Source organism: Bombyx mandarina, chromosome A1, assembly GCF_030267445.1.
Source record: "Bombyx mandarina strain Sakado chromosome A1, ASM3026744v2".
Classification (NCBI taxonomy): Eukaryota; Metazoa; Arthropoda; class Insecta; order Lepidoptera; family Bombycidae; genus Bombyx; species Bombyx mandarina.
The window spans coordinates 5,189,302-5,210,668 of NC_143234.1; the positions used below are offsets into that span (position 1 = coordinate 5,189,302).

A 21,367-nucleotide genomic window follows, 5' to 3' on the forward strand; every position below is an offset into this window, starting at 1 on the left:
CAACAGAATTATTATTTCATACTTTCGTGGACGAGCTCACGCCCACCTCACCTCACTTCATCCCAAAGGGTTACCGAAGCCAATAGACATCACAACGTAAATGCCAAGACCCATCTTGAGACTTGAGGACGAATTCTCAATTGTACTTTATATATTGCAGAAATAGACAGGACAGTATTTCCCAAAAAAAAAAAAGGTATCAGCCTGTGGGATTTCGAAACCAGCATAGTCGCATCGCCTGATACGGCACCAGACATCTTATAGGCTACGACAAGATGATTATGTTACTCTTTGGAACTGAGGCATCGATATACTATGTACTTCTTTTACCAAGGTAACGTTTTAATTGTGTTTCTGACGCTGCCAAAGTTCTATGTGTGAGATTATGCTTGTTATATTACTAGTTTTGACAATAAAAACAATTACAATATTGTCAATTTTAGATATTAATATTGAATCTTACACAACAACATTACGAAATTGTATAAATAAACTTGAGAGGTAACCTCGATTTGCTGCAGAGGTAGGCAGAGAAGGAAAAAGACCCGTGTTAGTTCATAACATTTACAAACACCACGTACTAATAATAGATTAGATCTGAAAAAATATTCCACAAACAGAACAGAAATACTTTCGACAAACGTTAAAATAACTGAATGAATTTAAATTGGGAAAGTCGGATCATAAACCTTGTTCAGACTAAGGTCAAATTCTTTCATTTACACCATTTGAGTCTTCTCAACGCGTGTTGTTCTAACGATATAAATAAACGCTCGTGTAATGTAGGATGATATGTTAAATTTCAAAAACTTTACTACATAACCCTGGCATTTCAACCTTACTCAAGCTATTACATACGGGAAATAAAACAGAAATCTAATGTCATAGTTACGTTTAGACGAACGTACAAAAGATCCCTTGTGTTTACAAGTGGCTGGCCATTTAGCCACGTTATCCACTCGAATAAGCCGCCGAGTGTATTTCGACTTAGATATTTAAGCTATGGAACTAATCTGCAAACCAGAGACTCTGGACTACGTCTTGAACTGACCGAAAGCAAATCTCAGAGGCTTTAGTCGTATTATTTCTAAAACCGGCTTCAGATACCAAATTTAATAATATTTAACTAAAATGCCAGTACGCGCTATTTTAATTTCTCATTTACTTCCTATAAAGTTGTGTCGTAAATGTATTCACTGATGTGTCTCTCATTATCAAATAACTAAATGTTTAAAAAAAATAAAAAAAAGCGCTTTTATATAAAATACAACTAAAAAATAGAAAATAAATATAAAAATGAATTGTTGTTCGTTAGTCTCGCTAAAACTCGAGAACGGCTGGACCGATTTGGCTAATTTTGGTCTTGAATTATTTGTGGAAGTCCAGAGAAGATTTAAAAGGTTTTGTTTGTTTTAAGTTTATTTTATACAAAAGCTAAGGTCTTTTATTTATCAATTGAGGCACTACGACGTCTGCGTGGTCAGCTAGTAGAAAATAAATTTCAAGCGTTTCAGCGTCAAGACCAAGAAGGGAAACTACCAGGCGCGCCGATAATCTATTTCTCGGATAAGTTAACGAATAATGCAGATGAAATTTTTGAAAAAAAAAAAAAAAAATTGTAAAAATTGAAAATCAACTAAAAAATAAAAAAATAAATAATAGTTTAAAAAAACTAAACAATACGCTTTTATAGAAAATCCAACAAAAAAATATAAAATAAATTTTAATACATTTAAATTAAAAATAGTGTAAAAAAATGATTTTATTGTAAAAAAAGCGTTGGGATAACGGATCAAGCAGTTTAAAATATTGAATTGTCATCGGTCCTTAATAAGTATGCTAAATTTCGAGTTAATCCGACTTTTTGAAGGGGTTCAAAATCATGTACAAAGATTCCGTTACATACTAACAAACGTATGAAGCTAATAAAAGCGTATTAACTTACCAGAGTAGCAAATAAAAAATATACACGGTTGTATTCAGAATAAAAAAATTTATTGCCCTTGTAGGTATACGAGCATACGGCCCACCTGATGGTGAGTGGTTATCGTCGCCCATGGACTTCTGCAATGCTAGAGGCGGAGCCAAGCCGCTGCCTACCGCTTAATACTCTCCACAAGCCTCGTTTGAAGAAGGACATGTCATAGCGCTCGAGAAACACCGTGGAGGGGAGTTCATTCCATAGCCGGATGGTACGTGGCAAAAAAAACCTCTGGAAACGCACTGTGGATGACCGCAGTGGCTCCAGGTAGTATGGATGAACTCTACTCCGATGGCAGCCAGTGCGATGGTAAAAACGAGATGATGGTATCATCTCAAACAATTTCTCAGAGCACTCCCCATGGAACATAGGGTACAAAGTACAAGAATCTAGAAGTTTGTTAATTGTACAAGAGTAATCAAATTAAAGATTAATCGAATTGATTTTACCTCCACTGAGCACGGTGGTTCCGTCGGCGAGGGTGGTTGCCGTGCAGTATCGCGGCAGGCCCTTGCTGCTGATGAAGTTCTTTGACCGTTTCCCCTGTTCTATTAACTTGGGGGGAGGCATGCCTAGCAGCTCTATGATGCATGCCATTTGGTCCGCTTCGTCTTCGCCGGGTAGTAAGGGAAACCCTGTAATGCCCATTCAAAAGATTTTGTATTTTCTGTAATGTCAAATGATTCTGTTAAGTTCTTTTTAGGATGATTCTTATTCAACTAGATATAATATTAACCTCAACAGGCATTTTAAAATACGAATCTGTATTCGTAACGAAATACGAAGTTCGAATTGATTGAACAAGTAAAAGTGGACAAAAAATATGTCTATATCGTATTAACTCTATATAATATATCATGTTGTTTACAATAATGAATTAAATAATGTTAGCAGCGTCTGCTTTCATTTAGACATTTTGTTTCTTAATTGTACGTAATATGAAATGTTCATGAGTGCTCACAGTAACTAATCACCAATGTATATACTGTGGGAGACAGTTGCGTTTAGAGCACTTGTCCGTGCTAGTTCTAGGCAAATTAATTTAAAACCTTTCCATTGCAGTTATACTAAGAGACATTACTGATTGAAAATTGATGCAAAGATTAAATTCAAATGTACCTGCATCAGAAGCCCTTACCTGGCTCATTTTTAAGGATCAAAATTTGTAACCGCTGAATAGTTAATGATTCATGAAACGAGTGAACGTTTTAATCTGTCTATCGCGAACTCGTAAACGCGACCGGTTGGAGTCGTTTTTTTTTTAATACGTCTACAAAGTTGCGCCCTGAACTGCAGGTCGACTGAGACTTGCTAGAATTATAAACTAGTTAACTGGTCAATTAATTTGTAAATGTGTGAAAATTTGAATTTTTCGTGTTACCGTCATACCCTTGTCACAAAAAAGTTTCAACGGAGCATGCCTCAAACTGACACATAATGTTTGTTTAAAGAACAAAGTCCGCGCGGGTGGGTACCACCACCCTGCCTATTTTTATCATGAAGTAGTAATGCGTTTCGGTTTGAAGGACGGGGCAGCCGTTGTAATTATACTTGAGACCTCAGAACTTATATCTCAAGGTGGGTGGCGCATTTACGTCGCAGATGTCTATGGGCTCCAGTAACCACTCAACCCCAGGTGGGCTGTGAGCTCGTCCACCCATCTAAGCAATGAAAAATAAAAAATAAAATAAAGTTAAGAACTCATTAGAGTTCACTAAAAATTAATTATTCCGCATAGGTACTCGTATTGTATGAGCAGACGAATTACACTGTGTGCGTCTGGTGTTACGTAATAGTCGAAGCCGTCATGTACTAAAACCCGAATTACTTCGAGGCATGACTGACTTCACTATCAACTGCATTAAAATAATCAATCGTTTTGGAAAAATAATGTAGATCTTTAGCAATGTCGCGAGCAGGTTCACACCACGACCAAACTGTAGTACCTACTCAAAATGAAGATAAAAAAAGAAAGCATAGTATACATTTATATGAGTTTTTTTTTAAACTGAGACTGTTAGAACTCAGATCGCCTGAAATTAGTACGGAGCTCTTAAGCATCACACATGATTGCCGCCATCGACCTTTAGACAAGAGTTCGAAGTCTCAGTTGTATAACGTCTGTGAAGCCCCAACTGAAAAGTCGCTTTGTAAATACGCCCTTCCAATGGTAACAAACCGCTATCCATTGCCGCCAATTTTGATTTGAATTCGGACCATCAGTTGGATCTCGATTTGGTTGAAAAAAAAAAATTATAATTACCAATGAGTAACTCCGCGAGTATGCACCCAAGGGACCACATGTCGATGGGCATACCGTATCGGGCGCCCATCATCACCTCAGGCGCGCGATAGAACCGCGACTGTATGTACGTGTAGACGCGTTGGTGCTCATAGCAAGAGCTGCCGAAGTCTATCACCTGGAAGGAAATAAAAGTGTTCATTAAATTGAAAGTGAGTTAAAAGTGAGACGTTAGAAGTTATGTTTCAAGGTGGGTGGCGGCATTTACGCTGTGGATGTCTATGAACTCCAGAAACCACTTAACACCAGGTGGGCCGTGAACTCGTTCACCCAACAAAGCAATAAAAAAAAACACTATGTACATGTTAACATTGATCTTATCTATTTCTGCACATAAACTTCTACATAAATTATGCATAGCATGTTTGTAATCTATGCGTTTTTATTAGATCCTTCGTTTGATTTTCATCTACATTGTGTGGAGAAGTGACACTCGACTTATTTTAATAAATGTGCTCTGTTTTCTTTTATTCAGACAATATTACAGCCTATCTGATGGAAAGTAGACACCGCCGCCCGTAAACACTTGAGCCTCGCTTGAAGGACAGCAATTCATAGAACCCAGAATTCCAGGGGATGTGCAAGCCGCTACCTAAATAGCTCGTAAATATCCATCTCTCAGTTTATTTTCGTTCAGGACTTAATAACCATATAACACCGTAACGTAAGTTAGTTTTCTCGTGAAGAGGAATTTTAAACACTTCCACTAATCTCGAGTGCGTGCAATTTTTTAGGTAGGTTTGGATTGACATCGAGTGTATTGTGTACACCAGCCGCGTAAAGACGCGAATTCTAAGATTCTAAGACTTCAACATAATATCTGGAGGTGAGCATCTACACTACGCATTTTTAACATTACCGGCCGATATAAGAAATAATCTACTTCGGTCGGTAGAACAGTATGCTGTCCTAATATGTAGACAAGTAATCTAGCGAAATTACTATAGCAACTAACCTCCAGATTCACTTTTTTTTTACTGCCCTCGAGATGACACCAGCATGAGGCTCATTTTGGTAGAAAAGGCAAGGAAAAGGCACGTGTAAAAATAGTTCAAAAACGTCGAATGATATTATACCTACTTACAGAAATGTTATGCCGGTCAATTAACCATCTGTTACGTTATATGAAACAAGGTTTACGATTTAACGTTGCTTTTATTTGATTAAAGCTTAAGAATTGTCAACGTTCTGAATACTTTCGGTGGTTTTTTTCCCGGCTTTACGCTTTTTTTTGAGCTTTCCGCAGTCACTGAGCTCATCGGTTAAACATTTATAAATGGGGCGAAAGAGATACGTTACAACACAGAGCGCGTGGAAGATTTCTAATTTTTATTCGATTTTGGATGCCGATTAATTCAACACATTTGTAACGATTTCAAGACATTAATTAACGAATCTGGTAACCTATTGTTTTTTATTTGTTAAACATTATAGTTTAATTAACCATAATTAACCATATTTTGTTGTTTGTGGTCGGCCTTCTCTTTGCGTTGTTTTCAGACTGGTCAAAGTCAGTCTCGACATCTGCAAGATCATTTTTTTTATGTTTGAGAGATTACTGTTGGCCCGGGGGCCTTGCGTTTTATCAAAGCAGGTGGGCGAGCAAGGGCTTAGCCAGGAGGGGTAGTATTTGCTAACAGCTACCCGAGCGCCTCCAAAGGAGACCTAACAACTCAAGAGTAGCTGCTTCGCGAATGAATCTACTACCGGATCGGAATCGCGACCCGCTGAGAAGATCCGGCGAGAAACTCAGCGGGCTGATGTTTAGGTTAGGTTGCGCGTCGAACTCTTTGCCGAGTTCGACGAGTACGGTTACGAGCAAGATCATATACACCACCATATGATAGGATAGCCTTACCAATCAAATAAAAATAACAAAAACCAATTAATTGCCTTCACAATACATAAACCACATTGTTTTCTTGTATAGGACAAGTTCATAGTCTTAGTATTTTATTTATGAATATAGGCTATCATTTAATAATAGGCGTTAACATTCAGTACGCTAAAACGAAATTGAAATGAAAATGAAATTTCACATTATTATTATTTTTAAATTGCTATTAATTAGAATTTATTTCAAAAATTATTTTGAAATACTAAATGAAAATGTTACTCTGCTATTTACAACGTAACTATGTATATGTTTTTAGGCTCCAATCTAAGCAATGAAACTGAAGAAATAATTGGATAATAATAATTGGAAATTGTCCCTAGTAGCAAAACGTTAAAGACAAACGCATTTTTATCATCTTATCAGTTCGTATTCAGTATTCGTGATTACGCTATAGATGCGTATATATTACAAATACATACATACATACGTATAAGTACATACATTATACATACATATGTATGTATAAGTAATGTATGTATATATGTGTATATATGTACTTAGAAAAAAAACTTACATGATCACATCCTGCCGACACGCTTACATCATTATACGCATTAGTCCAATCATGTTTCAAAATGCAGATATGGACTTATTAAATATAAGATAACAATGTATGGACACAATCGAAAAAGCTTCCAATCCACCCACTCGCTTAAGCAATTATTGCTTTCTAAGAAATGTTCCAGAGAATGGGAAAACAGTATTAAGACGCACCCACAAACACAAAACAAAGGAGTGTGCGTCAATTGCACGACTCCAATAGCATAACGGAATATTAATGTAAACAATAGGTATTATAATACCATAATATCACACTTGCATTGTAGTCACAGTCAGGAAACTGGGAAAGTATAAATAGACGATGATATTATTTATTGACACAGCCGTCCCGCCCGGCCAGAGTCGACCTCACGTCTTCCCTTGCATTAAGCCGGTACTGTAGTCCATAAACACGCATACATAACCTGAACTTCCCCGTTGCGTGCGTAGATTTTTCGATGAGCCTGGAGTCTCGGATGCAATTTAATAAACGACTATGGCGTCGGCTGTGACGTAATCGTAATATTTATCTAGTCTTTTCCATAAAGCCATTTAACAGAAGTCGTCGTGGCCTCAAGGATAAGATGCCCGGTGCATTCGTATCTAGCGATGCACCGGTGCTCGAATCCCGCAGGCGGGTACCAATTTTTCTAATGAAATACGTACTTAACAAATGTTCACGATTAACTTTCACGGTGAAGGAATAACATCGTGTAATAAAAATCAAACCCGCAAAATTATAATTTGCGTAATTACTGGTGGTAGGACCTCTTTTGAGTCCGAACGGGTAGGTATCACCGCCTTGCTTATTTCTACCGTGAAGCAGTAACGCGTTTCGGTTTGAAGGGTGGGGCAGCCGTTGTAACTATACTGAGACCTTAGAACTTGTATCTCAAGGTGGGTGGCGCATTTACGTTGTAGATGTCTATGGGTTCCAGTAACCACTTAACATCAGGTGGGCTGTGAGCTCGTCCACCCATGTAAGCAATAAAAAAAAAATAAGTTCGGTCAAGAGTGCTCAAAGTTATTATTGTATGCAATTGGACTAACAGTTTGCTTTGTCAGTCGTCTAGTCATTTAGTACAAACTAATGAAGAACGTATAATCCGTGACGCACGAGCGATTCTGATCATCCTTGAATAGCCTATTGTTGTAACATAAGTGAGGAAGCTTCATATGTAATGGTTCTATTCGAGCATAAGTTCTATCGTCATAACATTTTTCTTAAATCATTAACAGTATGAAGGATAACTGACGTACAATTTGATTTAAATATTTTATCTCAATCTTATAATCGAAAAAAAAAATCCAATAAGTAACAAATTTTTTTAAACTTAAATACCAAAATACCATAAATACCAAATTCGGTTAGTTTTATATTTGTACTAGCGACCCGCCCTCGCTTCGCTTCGGAAACTGTAATTTATTATTGATTTCTCCACAATTGAATGGATGTTATTATAAATATAAACCTTCCTCTTCAATCACTCTATCTATTAAAAAAAACCGCATCAAAATCCGTTGCGTAGTTTTAAAGATTTAAGCATACATAGGGACAGAGAAAGCGACTTTGTTTTATACTATGTAGTGATAAATAATGACTAATTTTAATATTGGACTGTCAAAAAAAATCTGAAATGCCAATGTGATTTTTGATTTCTAAATTCTTACTAGGATATTTTTTGTTCTCCTTGAACGAGCCCTTTATCGCGATCCAACATGTCAGGGCCACACAGGTGCTGCATGATGGATCTGGAGCGATGCCAATGCCGCGGCGCTTCGCAGAAACACCGGTAAACGAAAATTTTCACCTATTTATTACAGTTGGACGCACAATTTTCTAAAGAAATGTCACAATCGTTCTTCCATTGACGTCAGAAAATTTAAGGTGCCGTTTTGAGTGAATAGTTCTTGCTTCAATACCATCAGGTTGCAGGTTGTTAAGAGTGTGTTAACTATGAATGTGGAAGGATGTAAAGGAAGAGGTAGACCTAAATAGAAATGGATGGATAGCGTGAAAGACGATATGTGTAAGAGGGGAGTGAGCGAAGAAATGGTATATGACAGAGAAGTATGGAAGGGCAGGAGAATGATGATGTCACTATACGCCTATATCATCGAAGTCATTCCTAAAATGTATTAAATAGGTATTATGTACGTACGGAATTTGAATAGGGACATAGTCGCATGTTCCGATATGAGCACACCAGTTTCTTATCAACTAAGCCACGACAACTTAGGTAAAGATATTTTAAGTATGCATTACATCTCTATATATAAAAATGAATTGCTGTTCGTTAATCTCGCTAAAACTCGAGAACGGCTGAACCGATTTGGCTAATTTTGGTCTTGAATTATTTGTGGAAGTCCAGAGAAGGTTTAAAAGGTAGATAAATATGAAAATGCTCGGAATTAAATAAAAATAACATTTTTTTTTTCCTTTGATGTGTCCCCCGTCGGAGCGATTTCTTTTGTTTGTTTTAAGTTTATTTTATACAAAAGTAAACATTCACTATATTGTGAATGAAGAAGGAATGTCTTTAACTATACGTTGAAAATACGAAAACATGTCACGTACATGCAGTACAATACAACAGTGAATAGAGCTTGAAGAAATCTAGATTTTACAATTTGGTCTCTGAACTCAAAACTACACCCAATGTTTACGAATCAGATCCCCCATTTACCTTTTTTTTTTTTTTTTTTTATTGCCTTTGTAGGCAGACGGGCATACGGCCCACCTGATGGTGAGTGGTTACCATCGCCCATGGATTAAGTCAAATGGATTAATACTTTATGTATGAACGTTTGGCAGCTTTCCTTAAAACTAATTACCTATTAGTTACGAACTCTTTTAAATATGACTTTCTAAGAATTTATTCGAAATTCACACATTTGTTGGGTGCTTTTAAATATGACTTTTTATTTATTAAGCTTTTTGCTATTTTACGTTATTATTCAAATATATGATACTTAAAATCATTTGTACTATTTTTTATTACTTTTCAAAGGAAGAGATTCAATCAAATTCATCTAGTTGAAATCATGATATTCAAAGATTCTTGGATTTTTTTTCAACTTTTGTTCTTACATTAGTTATCAAGCAATAAGACCACCTATTCTGATGTAAGTTTATATAAATTAATCCAATTTTTATTCTCCGTGCGGGCTTTCACTCTATCGCTTTTTTGACATCGAAAATTTTACAAAAATGTATGTAATGTAATGTATAGTCCGTTTATTTATATGTTTTGTATAAACTGTGACACAAGCAATACAAATATCATCCTACTACTTTTTTGAAGTCACCGATTAAGTTTAGAATTTGATGCACAAATTCCTAAGCCCACACACAACTAGACAGTTATATCATGTCACCTACTGGAATGATGACGGAGTTGTAGGAACTTGAGAGTGTTAATCATAAGATTAAAATATTTCGTTATATTTTTTTGTTTTCTTCGGAACTTATATTTTACTACATGTAACTATATTGTGAATTTCGGTTATAATTACATATCGTTTAGGTAAAGATTTTAACACTGTGTGAATTAGGTTATCCGTTTTCTATGTATACAATTGTCATGTAAATCGTATAACCTTGATCGAAGTTGTCATATGTGCATCCCATTAAAAATATTGCACGTCCGGGACTGGGCGCATACGTGTATCTGTATTTTCAAGTCATTTACAATGTTACGTGCATACGTCACGCAAATTGTCTCACGCCTGTTAACGTATTTGTTATGTATAATAATAAGTTTCGGCAATATAATTTGTTGAAGAATTAATTAAACAAATAAACTGCTATGAAATTGTGATATTTTTCATAGTTGACGAGGCAAATGCCAATTATTTTTATTTCCCTACCTGTTCGCTATTAGTCTAAGAGGCTATTCCAGCTACACCCGGACGGATACTTGCCCTAGCAATATCAGTGCTTCGCAGAATCTACCACCGGGTCGGAATCGCGACCCACTGAGAAGATCCGGCGAGAAACTCAGTGGGATGCGTCTATGGATTCGTTCGCTCATCGAACTCTTCGTCGTAATCGACAAGTTCGACGAGGACAGTGACCGGTGCTTGAGAGACCTAAAACCATCGAGAGTGAATCCGGAGGATCCGACAAGGCATATTTCGTGTGATGGCAGCTTTGCGTTGCCCCGTCGCGGATAAGATTTGCCAATGACGCACCTGATGAAAAACTAGATGCGCAAAATTAATAGCAGGTACACAGGCAAGTATGTATAAGCCTACCGCTCGATTTCCAAATGTATATGAGTTGATATTGGAAAATTTAATCGGTCGCTAAAAGCGGATGCATCACATACGAAAATTATGTTTACAATTAGTGGTATAGCAACACCATAACCACATGACGCTCGGGGAAGTACCGTAAATACATCCCGGCCACTTACAATATTTCAAAATTAATCATTTCGCGTTTACGTTCGTGTGACTTTACAACAACTGACGTCAAGGAAATAATTCTCTCGTAAATCTTTTCGAGTTCCTGTCATTGCAGATACACCTCGCTTCCTTTAAATAACCCGAGTTAATGGTAACATCCGGTTTCGGTTCGTCTATTAATGAAGTTCTACCAATATTAAAACTACTGCCATGTTGGTATTTGTAGATAAATGGCTATAATTTAGGCTACAATTTTTACTAACTCCTCTGAGTCCTGAGGTGGCGTGTTTTCAATCGATCCGCTAATTTATGTCATGAAACATTGAAATGCCTCAACATGTCTCAAAATGGACAGCGACATTTCTTTTGTGATGTCTATTCACTCCAGATCACCGGGAGCTCATATAATAAAATAAAATTTATTTATTTTTTGTTTTTTTTTATTGCCCTTGTAGGCAGACGAGCATACGGCCCACCTGATAGTGAGTGGTTACCGTCGCCCATGGACTTCAGCAATGCCAGGGGCAGAGCCAAGCCGCTGCCTACCGCTTAATACTCTCCACAAGCCTCGTTTGAAGAAGGACATGTCGTAGCGCTCGGGAAACACCGTGGAGGGGAGCTCATTCCATAGCCAAAATGTACAAAAAGTTCACCAACTCAACTATGCGTGTTTTTCAAAGCTTCCTTTTTTATTATATAATAGAAACGTTTTCGGAATGTGTACAAAAATCTATATATATAAAAGAAAGTCGTGTTAGTTACATTATTTATAACTCAAGAACGGCTGAACTGATTTGCCTGAAAATTGGTGGGAAGGTAGCTTAGAACCAGGAGAAGGATATAGGATACTTTTAATTCCCGTGGTACGTGACATATAACGTGGTATAACAAAACTCAATTGATATGGATTAACAAAACGCAACTGACAGCTAAACGTAATAAAGTCTATGGTTAATTATAGTAAAATTTTGAAGTTGACGGGTTGACGTGTTTGTTTCGAGTTTCCGTTAGCTTGTTGTGCCGAGATAATCATTAAGAAAGCAATGCCGCGACCAACACGATCAAATATTTCCCGACGACGCCGTAATGCAACTAGGATTCGAAACATTGCGAGTGAAAGGTCAGGAGAACAATAAATAAAAATATAATAATAATATTATTATAACAACTAAAATAGATACCAATAAAGAACCATTAAAATACTTGCTTTTTTAATTTACATTAATTACCGAAATTAAAAAAAAGATCTTCATAAAACCAAGTCTGCTGCTCATTTATTGCCTCTAAGGCGAAACAAAGTTAGCCAGGTTAGCTAGCTAGTTTGACATAAATGGCAGTAATTTAATACATTACCTAAATACACAGTGTTAAAAATATTATAATAGTTAAAAGCTTTTAGTCCTTTATCTTCATTCATAGGTAAAATAAATAAATTCTGCTTTGAGCTATTCAACCAGAATCTTTCAAAAGTAAATATTTTTTGTGTAATAAAAAATATACTTGAAAATACACGACAGTAAATATGTATTATTTATGCAACATTATTTATGTATAAAATATTTTTTATATAAATAGATTAGATCTAACCATCTGGATGCAACCGACTAAATTAAATTTACTTTGTGAGGTTCCCATTTGGTATTAAAATAAATACAACTCAAAAACGGAGCACAATAAGTTTGGAATGCATTTTACACTATTATTATTCATCCCTTAAAACATTTAAAATATCACCCACATCAATATTAAATCAAAATCCGAGGTAAAACTACTCAAAATACACATAAGTTTGAATAAAACGAAATCTATATTCATATGCCAGTGTTTGGTTTTATATAAATACTAGGAAAATTCGATTGTTATTAAACATTTTCCTCGTTCGCATTGTAGTAAGATTATATTAGAACATATTCCAGGAGACGTTAATGCATTATGATCTGATACAGAAAGCAGTTTATGCGCGAATGAAACAACAATAAAGGTGTGTAATTCGCTTTTGACGTCAGTTCAGTTTTAAAGTTATATATACGAATATAAGTGGCGGAATTTGTGACACGAAGAAAATCTGATAATGAAAAGTAAAAAAAATGGTCTTGAAGGCGGTAAGGTCTCTTATGAGTGTTCACCATAGCACCTGTTTATTTCTCCCGTGAACAAAAAACGCATTTCGGTTTGAAGGGTATGGCAACCGTTGCTTATAATACTGAGACTTAGAGCAGATTTCTCGAGGTGAATGGCGGCATTTGCTTTGTTGATATCTATAGGCTTCGGTAAACACCAGGTGGACTGCGAGCTTGTCCGCCAATTTAAAAAAAAAATATTGTAGACTTCTAAATTCTTTCATTATTTACAATGCTATAAGGATTACAATTAATAGGCTATATGTGATACTTCGGTCACATCTCTCGTAGAGGCTCCGATAACTTAAGAGAATCTGACGGTAGTTGGTCAGGTTGACGGGAGAAGATCACGCGAACGCTCACCTACCCGATGGTCTGATCTAGTAGACGCTCCACGGCCTGCTAATAATCGAGGCTATAAAGATCGGGCACGACAGGAAGACGTGGGGAAGTATGATGCATCGAGAGGTCAACATTTCAAATTAGACCCGACCTTCAGCAATGAAGAGACCGACTCAGAAGAAGATGTGATATTTCGTAACTATAAAGTAGAAGTGATTATTTTACCAGGGGAAAAGAGAGTACTCTGAAATACCTAGATATATCGTTGGTGTAGACGGCGATTGTGATTGTCCAGATGACGTCAATCTGTCCAGCTATTAATGAGTACTGGTGTTGGGTCGAGTTCGGAATGGTTAATGGCGGCGATCAAGCCTTCATGTTATACTAACGGCTATACTCGGAGTGTAGCCGTTATTATAATTCAATTAACATTTCGCTTACACGTCTCAAGCGACATCATTGTAACTGATATATAGTATAGGTACGCGGTATGATCACCCGCCTATTATAGTATTGTAAAATAAAACTGGTTACTGGTGATAGGACCTCTTGTGAGTCCGCACGGGTAGGTACCACCACCCCGCCTATTTCTGCCGTGAAGCAGTAATGCGTTTCGGTTTGAAGGGTGGGGCAGCCGTTGTAACTATATTGAGACCTTACAACTAATATCTCAAGGTGGGTGGCGCATTTACGTTGTAGATGTCTATGGACTCCAGTAACCACTTAACACCAGGTGGGCTGTGAGCTCGTCCACTCATATAAGCGATAAAAAAAAGGCATTTTGAGGTATTGACATGAATACAATTACTAACGGGAAATATGCTTTACGTTGAACGAAAATGGTTCCAGCTGGCTTATTACTGGATAAGGATGAAAATACGCGAAAGCGATTACGTTTACGTATAAATTCTATTACTCTGTTCGCTTACCGAGAAAACGTCAAATAAATCTAAAAACAATTCGGTGCTTCACAAAGACCGACTGACTTTACAGTGAACAATCTGGTTGGCTTAACAATAAACTTAAACGTGTTTATTTAAAAGATCGTTAAATATATTTCAAGAGCAATGAATCTGTTTGGTTTCGAACTAAAACTTGCATACGCCCCGTTATGACGTATGCAAGCGTAGTGTTCGCTCACGCAGCCCGCACCAACTTGAAGCCCCTTCAGGTTGTTCAATCCCGATTCTGCAGGATAGCCGTCGGAGCACCATGGTTCCTGAGGAACGTGGATCTCCACGATGACCTGGAGCTCGACTCTGTCAGTAAGTATCTACAGTCGGCATCATTGCGCCATTTCGAGAAGGCGGCACGACATGAGAACCCTCTTGTCGTGGCCGCTGGAAACTACATACCCGATCCTGTAGACCGAATGGTAAACAGTCGACGTCGCCCAAAGCACGTCATTACGGATCCTCCCGATCCATTAACGGTGCTTTTAGGCACCACAAGCACCGGTCACCGTCCTCGTCGAACCCGTCGCTTGCGACGAAGGGCTCGACGAGCGAATTAACCCCTAGACACAGCCCACTGAGTTTCTCGCCGGATCTTCTCAGTGGGTCGCGTTTCCGATCCGGTGGTAGATTCTGCGAAGCACTGCTCTTGCTAGGGTCAGTGTTAGCAACTCTCCGGTTTGAGCCCCGTGAGCTCACCTACACACGTTAGGGTGAAGCTGAAATAGCCTCCCAAGGCTATCAGCATTGGTAGGAAAAAAAAAAAAAGTTGCGAAGATAGTTTCAATTTTTAAGTGCACTTTTGGTATATTCCTCGTTTTAAAATACTTAATACCGATTCGTTAATAATAAGACATAGATATAACAAAAACTAGGCGCTCGCTCCTGGCCTTTTCATTTTTCATTATTAGTATTATTTTTTTAATTGTAATTTGTTTTTTTCTTTTATTGTAAATATTTTTATTTATTTAAAAAAAGAAAATATTTGAGAAAAAACAAAAACAAAAAAAAGCCCGCTGAGTTTGTTTCGCCGGTTCTTCTCAGGACTGTGGCTTTTTTTGGAACCGGTGGTAGAGTTAACATTGTTATTTGTATTTTGACATTCAACAAGTGTGTCATACTGACAGCTAAGTTAAAATAAATGATTTTGAATTTTGAAGATGTATTCGTTTTGTGAGATATGTATGTAATCGCAATTGGTCATCTAGTGTGTTGACGTTGAAACCGTACTATGGGACGCTGGTTTCTGCAAAACTCCTACTCATCGGCGTAACCCCCTTTCCTATCGGTGGATAGAAACGATTATCCTATGCTAAAGGAAAATAAGCGGTTATTCAATCGATACGAAACTGCCTTTTAATATTTCAAGGTAAGCAAAAGAAGCTTACTCAACACGCTCAAATCTTAATTTCATATTTTTAAAGAAAAAACTTTTCCCATCTTCATATTAACTCATCAGCTCTATTAATTAGGACAGGACCGTTTTTTACTAAAATACATGCGCTAATTATGTTGATTGACATTTCCGAGTACGTAAATTGGCATAACGTTTAAATATTTATATGTATTTTTAAATGAATAATTTGTTTCGGGGAAGTCTTCATCGAATCGTGACACAAGTGATTTTATCCCCTCCTGGCTGAGCCTTTGCTCGTCCATCTGTCCTGGTGAAACTGGAAAAGCCTCCGGGCCACCAGAAATCTTACAATCATAAAAAAAGTGATTTTATGAAGACCTTTAGCGGTTATCGATGATGAAAGTTTGTAGGAAACGGCTTGAGCTAGCCTCGAAATTTCCGTGTTCTCTGGATGGACCTCTGCAACGGTGATCGAAAATCGTTGTCGAAGGGCTCGACGAGTAAATTAACCCACAGACACAGCCCACTGAGTTTCTCGCCGGATCTTCTCAGTGGGTCGCATTTCCGATCCGGTGGTAGATTCTGTGAAGCACTACTCTTGCTGGGGTTAGTGTTAGCGACATCGTCAGGTTTGAGCCTCGTGAGCTCACCTATCTGTTAAGGCTACGCTGAAATGGTCTCTCAAGACCATCAACTTAGGTAGGAAAAAGAAAGCAGCGGTGAATATGATCAGATGAAGATTAATTCAAAGTCATCGTCACCCTTTTTTTTTGCCTACATATGCTAGTAATATCGTATAACCTCGAGGTTATACGATGGTTTATACTAGCCGCTAACCTAGCCTAGCGAAGCCTAGTTCTTCTAGCCTAGCCAATTTGCTGACACTAGCCCTAGCAAAGGCAAAGCCACCCGTTGTCTAATTTGCATTATTGTCCTGAAATTTCGCATGAAGAATGTCATCTTGTGTTCGAGGTATAGGACAAAGATTTATTTTCAGAACTTCATAATGGTCAAACAAATTAACGTTCACATTAAGCGGCCCAGGGCTGGGTTTTGCTTCTGTGTCACTGATGCCAGAAACACAATACAAAAAAAAAACAAGTATACCCAGAATCCGAACACCGGATATCTCTCACGGAACCGGAATCGAACATGAACTTCGTGGTAGGGCTACTACTGTCAGGGTCATTAACACTTGACAAATGAACGAACCGCTCTTTCTACACTCGTTTTCATGCTATTCATTCGTGATCTCGTAACATTATGCTGGTGGTTGGATGTGGCGTAAAATGTTTATTCCTTTACATCGGGGAAGTCGCAGTCATAAACAGAGAAATAAAAATAAAAACAAAACAATTTAACTTTTATTTTTACAATGGTTTAATGAAGTAAATTGTCACGATCTCTTGGTCTCCTTTTCGATGGGGCAATATTACTTGTTAGGGCTAGTGTTTTTTTATGATTTTTTTATTGCTTAGATGGGTGGACGAGCTCACAGCCCACCTGGTGTTAAGTGGTTACCGGAGCCCACAGACATCTACAACGTAAATGCGCCACCCACCTTGAGATATAAGTTCTAAGGTCTCAGTATAGTTACAACGGCTGCCCCGCCCTTCAAGCTGAAACACATTGCTGCTTCACGGCAGAAATAGGCAGGGCGGTGGTACCTACCCGTGCGGACTCACAAGAGGTCCTACCACCAGTAAAAACAGTGTTAGAGTAAACCAGCGTTAGCAAATTCTCTCAGGTTGAGCCCGTGAGCTCTCCTATCCGTCAGAGGATAGGAAAAAAAAAGACTACCATTTGCGTTCATGTCCACCACGAATTTATTCTATTAGCCTCGAAATGGTGCATCTATATATACTAATATATAAATCTACAGGGGTTTTTACGGATGTTCCGCTATAACTACTGAACCATGCATCCGATTGACTTGAAACTTGGAATCCATGTAGAAAATACACGTACTTAATGGATAGGCTAATATTTGTATGAGTGTTGGACTCCCTACATCAGTTGCGGGGGTGTTAATGATGAGAATCTTTGTGGGGGTGAGAAATAATAATGTTAATTTTTAATGCCCAGCGAAGCGGAAGGGTACAGCTAGTCGCATATGAGGCCTATAAAATCAAAGGCAGCTAAATCCAAGTCTGTCAAATATTCAGGTAAACCACAAAAATCGGCCCTAAACACGTCACTACGGATCCTCCCGATCCATCGAAGTACTGCTCTTGCTAGGGCCAGTGTTAGCAACACTCCCGGTTTGAGAAGCGGAAATAACTTTGCTCGGATAGCTACGATATTCTTTATTTTAAAGCATATTTATAAAGAATGAGAATATTACTAATAATCTAAATTTTAAATGATAAAACTTCGTTTATTAGTACTCAGTACAGAGTAAAAATAAAATTTTTGAACTGAATTTGTTAGAGATTTAGCTGCATTTGTTATAACATGAAAACACTAAAGCGTGTCCAACTAACTAAACAAGATAGCGTCATTGTTAATCCATTTTACGACATTAAGGCGTTTAACTGCCTTTGATTTTATAGGCCTCATAATATAATATCGCATCTCCTGAAATCTGCATATCTTCAATTATTTATTTTAATTGAAAACGTGGTTACGGCATCGAACGACCTTCGCAATGACGCCGCTGCGAACGGAACGCAACAATACAACAGTGCGTGCAACTTTATCTGGGTTAAGAGCACGTGCATAACGGTTTCACGTTTAGTAAACTAACTGGTTCTTTATAATATGTTTTCATTTAATTTTAATGCCTCCATCAATGTTACACATTCATTACTGGTAAAAGTTTTAGTTTTTTATTTTAATGTCTTCCAGTATAAGCCCGATTTGGCGAAGTACTCAATAAAAGATGGATTCTTAGGGCTTGTAACACATATTTTACTTCATATTTAATTTTATAATATTTTTTTTTTTACTTTAATTGGTAAATATCGTTTCTTTTTTCCTGTAAGTAGTAAGTGACAATGTATTTACGCTTGTTCACCGAAGGTAACATGTTAACATTATTAATGACATTGGCGACATTTTTGTTTAAGCCAGCTGCTCATCTTGCAGACTGAAAACTAGATGTGCATAGGTACAATAAATGCAGTAGGTTTTACCAGAAGCATATAAACTATTAAGCCATAGATACTTGTGTCTAAGAAATGTGCTAGATTTTTCTTTTAAAATGATTATTATCTAAGTTAATGATTCTTCTGAGCCAATGATACAATTCTCTTCTTCACTTTAGATAATGTGGTTTTTTGGTTGATGTCATTGAGAGTTTTCTATTTGACTTTACTTAAGGTCGCTTCACACTTGCGGTAGAAATCTCGACCGTAAGGCACAATTTAATTTTTATGAGTATAAGACCTATTAATTGACGCGGGCAATTAATTTAACTAAAATCCTGTTTAATGGATCGTACAGTTTTTTACCAGTCTTACAAACAGAACTACGTACAGCTAACTAGGTGCCCTTCAAAAGTAGGAAATGACATGCAAAACCGCAATAACAAATCTATTCACACGCAACTTTACTAATTGTTTCCGTTTTCTAGTTTAGTTATGAAATTGTTTAGAAAGTTGTTCCGGAGGTAAACACTCTCATTTGCCGCACTTCTGCTGTTTTGTCTCGCTTCATCACTTTCGAGTCTAGAGCAGACTTGCATTTGATCATTGCTTTTTTCGAATAATACTTTTCACAGAACAACATATGCCGAAATCGGATTTTTAGAACGCAATTTCTCCGAATGACAATTATTACGCGGTTGTAAATTAAGAAATTCCCGCGTGTCCAATTAATCTATTACGAAAGTTTATTTTAACAGAGAAACCGGGTCAAGAAAATCAAAACCGCAACAGAAAAACAATCTACGATTGCGTATAACCTTCACGGATCTACATAAACATGAAAAGCCGCGAATTCAATAAAGGGGTTATTCAATTTTTTACCATATTTCCATCGGTAAGTAAAGTTTAAATCACATTGCATAATGATTCGCAACGTTAAAGCATAATGTTGTGTCGGTAATCGCCCGACAGATGTGGGGTATGGCCTCATTGCGAGCGTGAAAAAACACGCCCCGTAATTAAGATGGTTTCTCCCTGACGAGTGGATCTGTGTCACTGGCGAAAAAATATATTAAAAAGTTACATTTTCACTAGAAATGTTGCTGACTTTGAATTATTAATGTGATGGTCTACAAGTTCTAAGAATGTCTGACGAAATCGCAACTACGTGTAACGGGTTCACGAATAATTCGCGAAGCTGATGAAAGATATATTTTTTGGGTCTAAATGGTACAGATCAATAACGGTACGGACAACACTTTATTTATATTTGTCGGAGAAGCCACAATTATTAACACCATCGTCAGACATCGTAGGGGCGAATAAGGTGATCGAGCTAAAAGAAATATTGAGTACACCAATCACGTTTGTTGTCCTACAACAATGTAGAATTCTTCTCTTGACGTTAGCAACGAAAACAAATGACAGTTCTTAAGACAGAGGCACCGCTCTTCAAGGAGGCTGGTTGGTAAGTGTCATGGCGTCTACGCGCCTCCATCGGCTAGGCTCTGTCGTAGCACGAAGTTAGCCGAATTCCGACGATACCGCAATCGTGTTACCATTTCTCGAGAATCGTGCTGCGTTTCGTTTAGCTACCAAACTAATGACTGTCTCCGACATATTTTTATACCATAGTCATCATCATCATAGTCGGTTACTCTTGGCAGAGCAGTTGTGGTCATGTGGAATTCTTGTTTGTTAAAGCCTTGACAGATGTTTTCCATAGATTGCGATCTGACGCTTGACGCACGCACTCGGTATGGTATCGTATGGTACCTAGGCGGCACTGAAAATTTCGGGAATTAACGAAGTGACACAACATTACTATTTAAAAATGTATTTATTGCTTTTCGAAGTATTCTCCGCGAAATTTGACACATTTTTCCGTACGATGGAACCCATCATTGAAGCAACCATTCCATTCGGAAGTTGGGGTCTCCAAAATGGCCGTTTTGTAGGCGTCCACAGCTTCTTCAGGTGATGAAAATCTCTGTCCACGCAATTTATTCTTTATTTTAGGGAAAGTATAGAAATCATTAGGGCTTAGGTCGGGGCTGTACGGCGGATGGTCTAATAATTATATATTTTCTTGCTCTAAAAACTCTTTTGTTCTGTGCGCGGTGTGAGAACTCGCATTGTCGTGATGGAGGATGATGCGGCGGTTGCAGTTCTCTTTACGGAGTTCAGAAACGGCCTGTGGCAAACAAATGCTAGCATACCATTCTGCATTAACCATTCTTTGTCCCTCAAGAGGAATAGTCGTAACATGGCCGGTTTTGGAGACAAACGTGGCCACCATTTTTTCTGCAACACTCCGTGAACGTACAATTTTTGTTGGCTTTAACTCATTTTCGAACACCCAAACTCGTGACTGGTTTT

The 21,367-nt window shown here is 37.6% G+C and overlaps 2 protein-coding genes across 2 annotated transcripts in view; one reads left to right on the plus strand and one right to left on the minus strand.

The window, feature by feature from the left end:
- Positions 1-21,367, plus strand: part of Rpb10 (DNA-directed RNA polymerases I, II, and III subunit Rpb10) — a 276,671-nt gene that overhangs the window by 55,563 nt on the left and 199,741 nt on the right. The gene's annotated exons all lie outside the window — the stretch shown is intronic.
- Dyrk3 (Dual-specificity tyrosine phosphorylation-regulated kinase 3) overlaps positions 1-21,367 on the minus strand; it is a 186,359-nt gene that overhangs the window by 11,488 nt on the left and 153,504 nt on the right. Inside the window, exons 2-3 of the mRNA XM_089739457.1 lie at positions 4,245-4,401; positions 2,431-2,616 (exon numbers count right to left, since the gene is read on the minus strand). Coding sequence (XP_089595583.1) covers positions 2,431-2,616; positions 4,245-4,401 — 343 coding nt within the window. The remainder of the gene's footprint in view (positions 1-2,430; positions 2,617-4,244; positions 4,402-21,367) is intronic.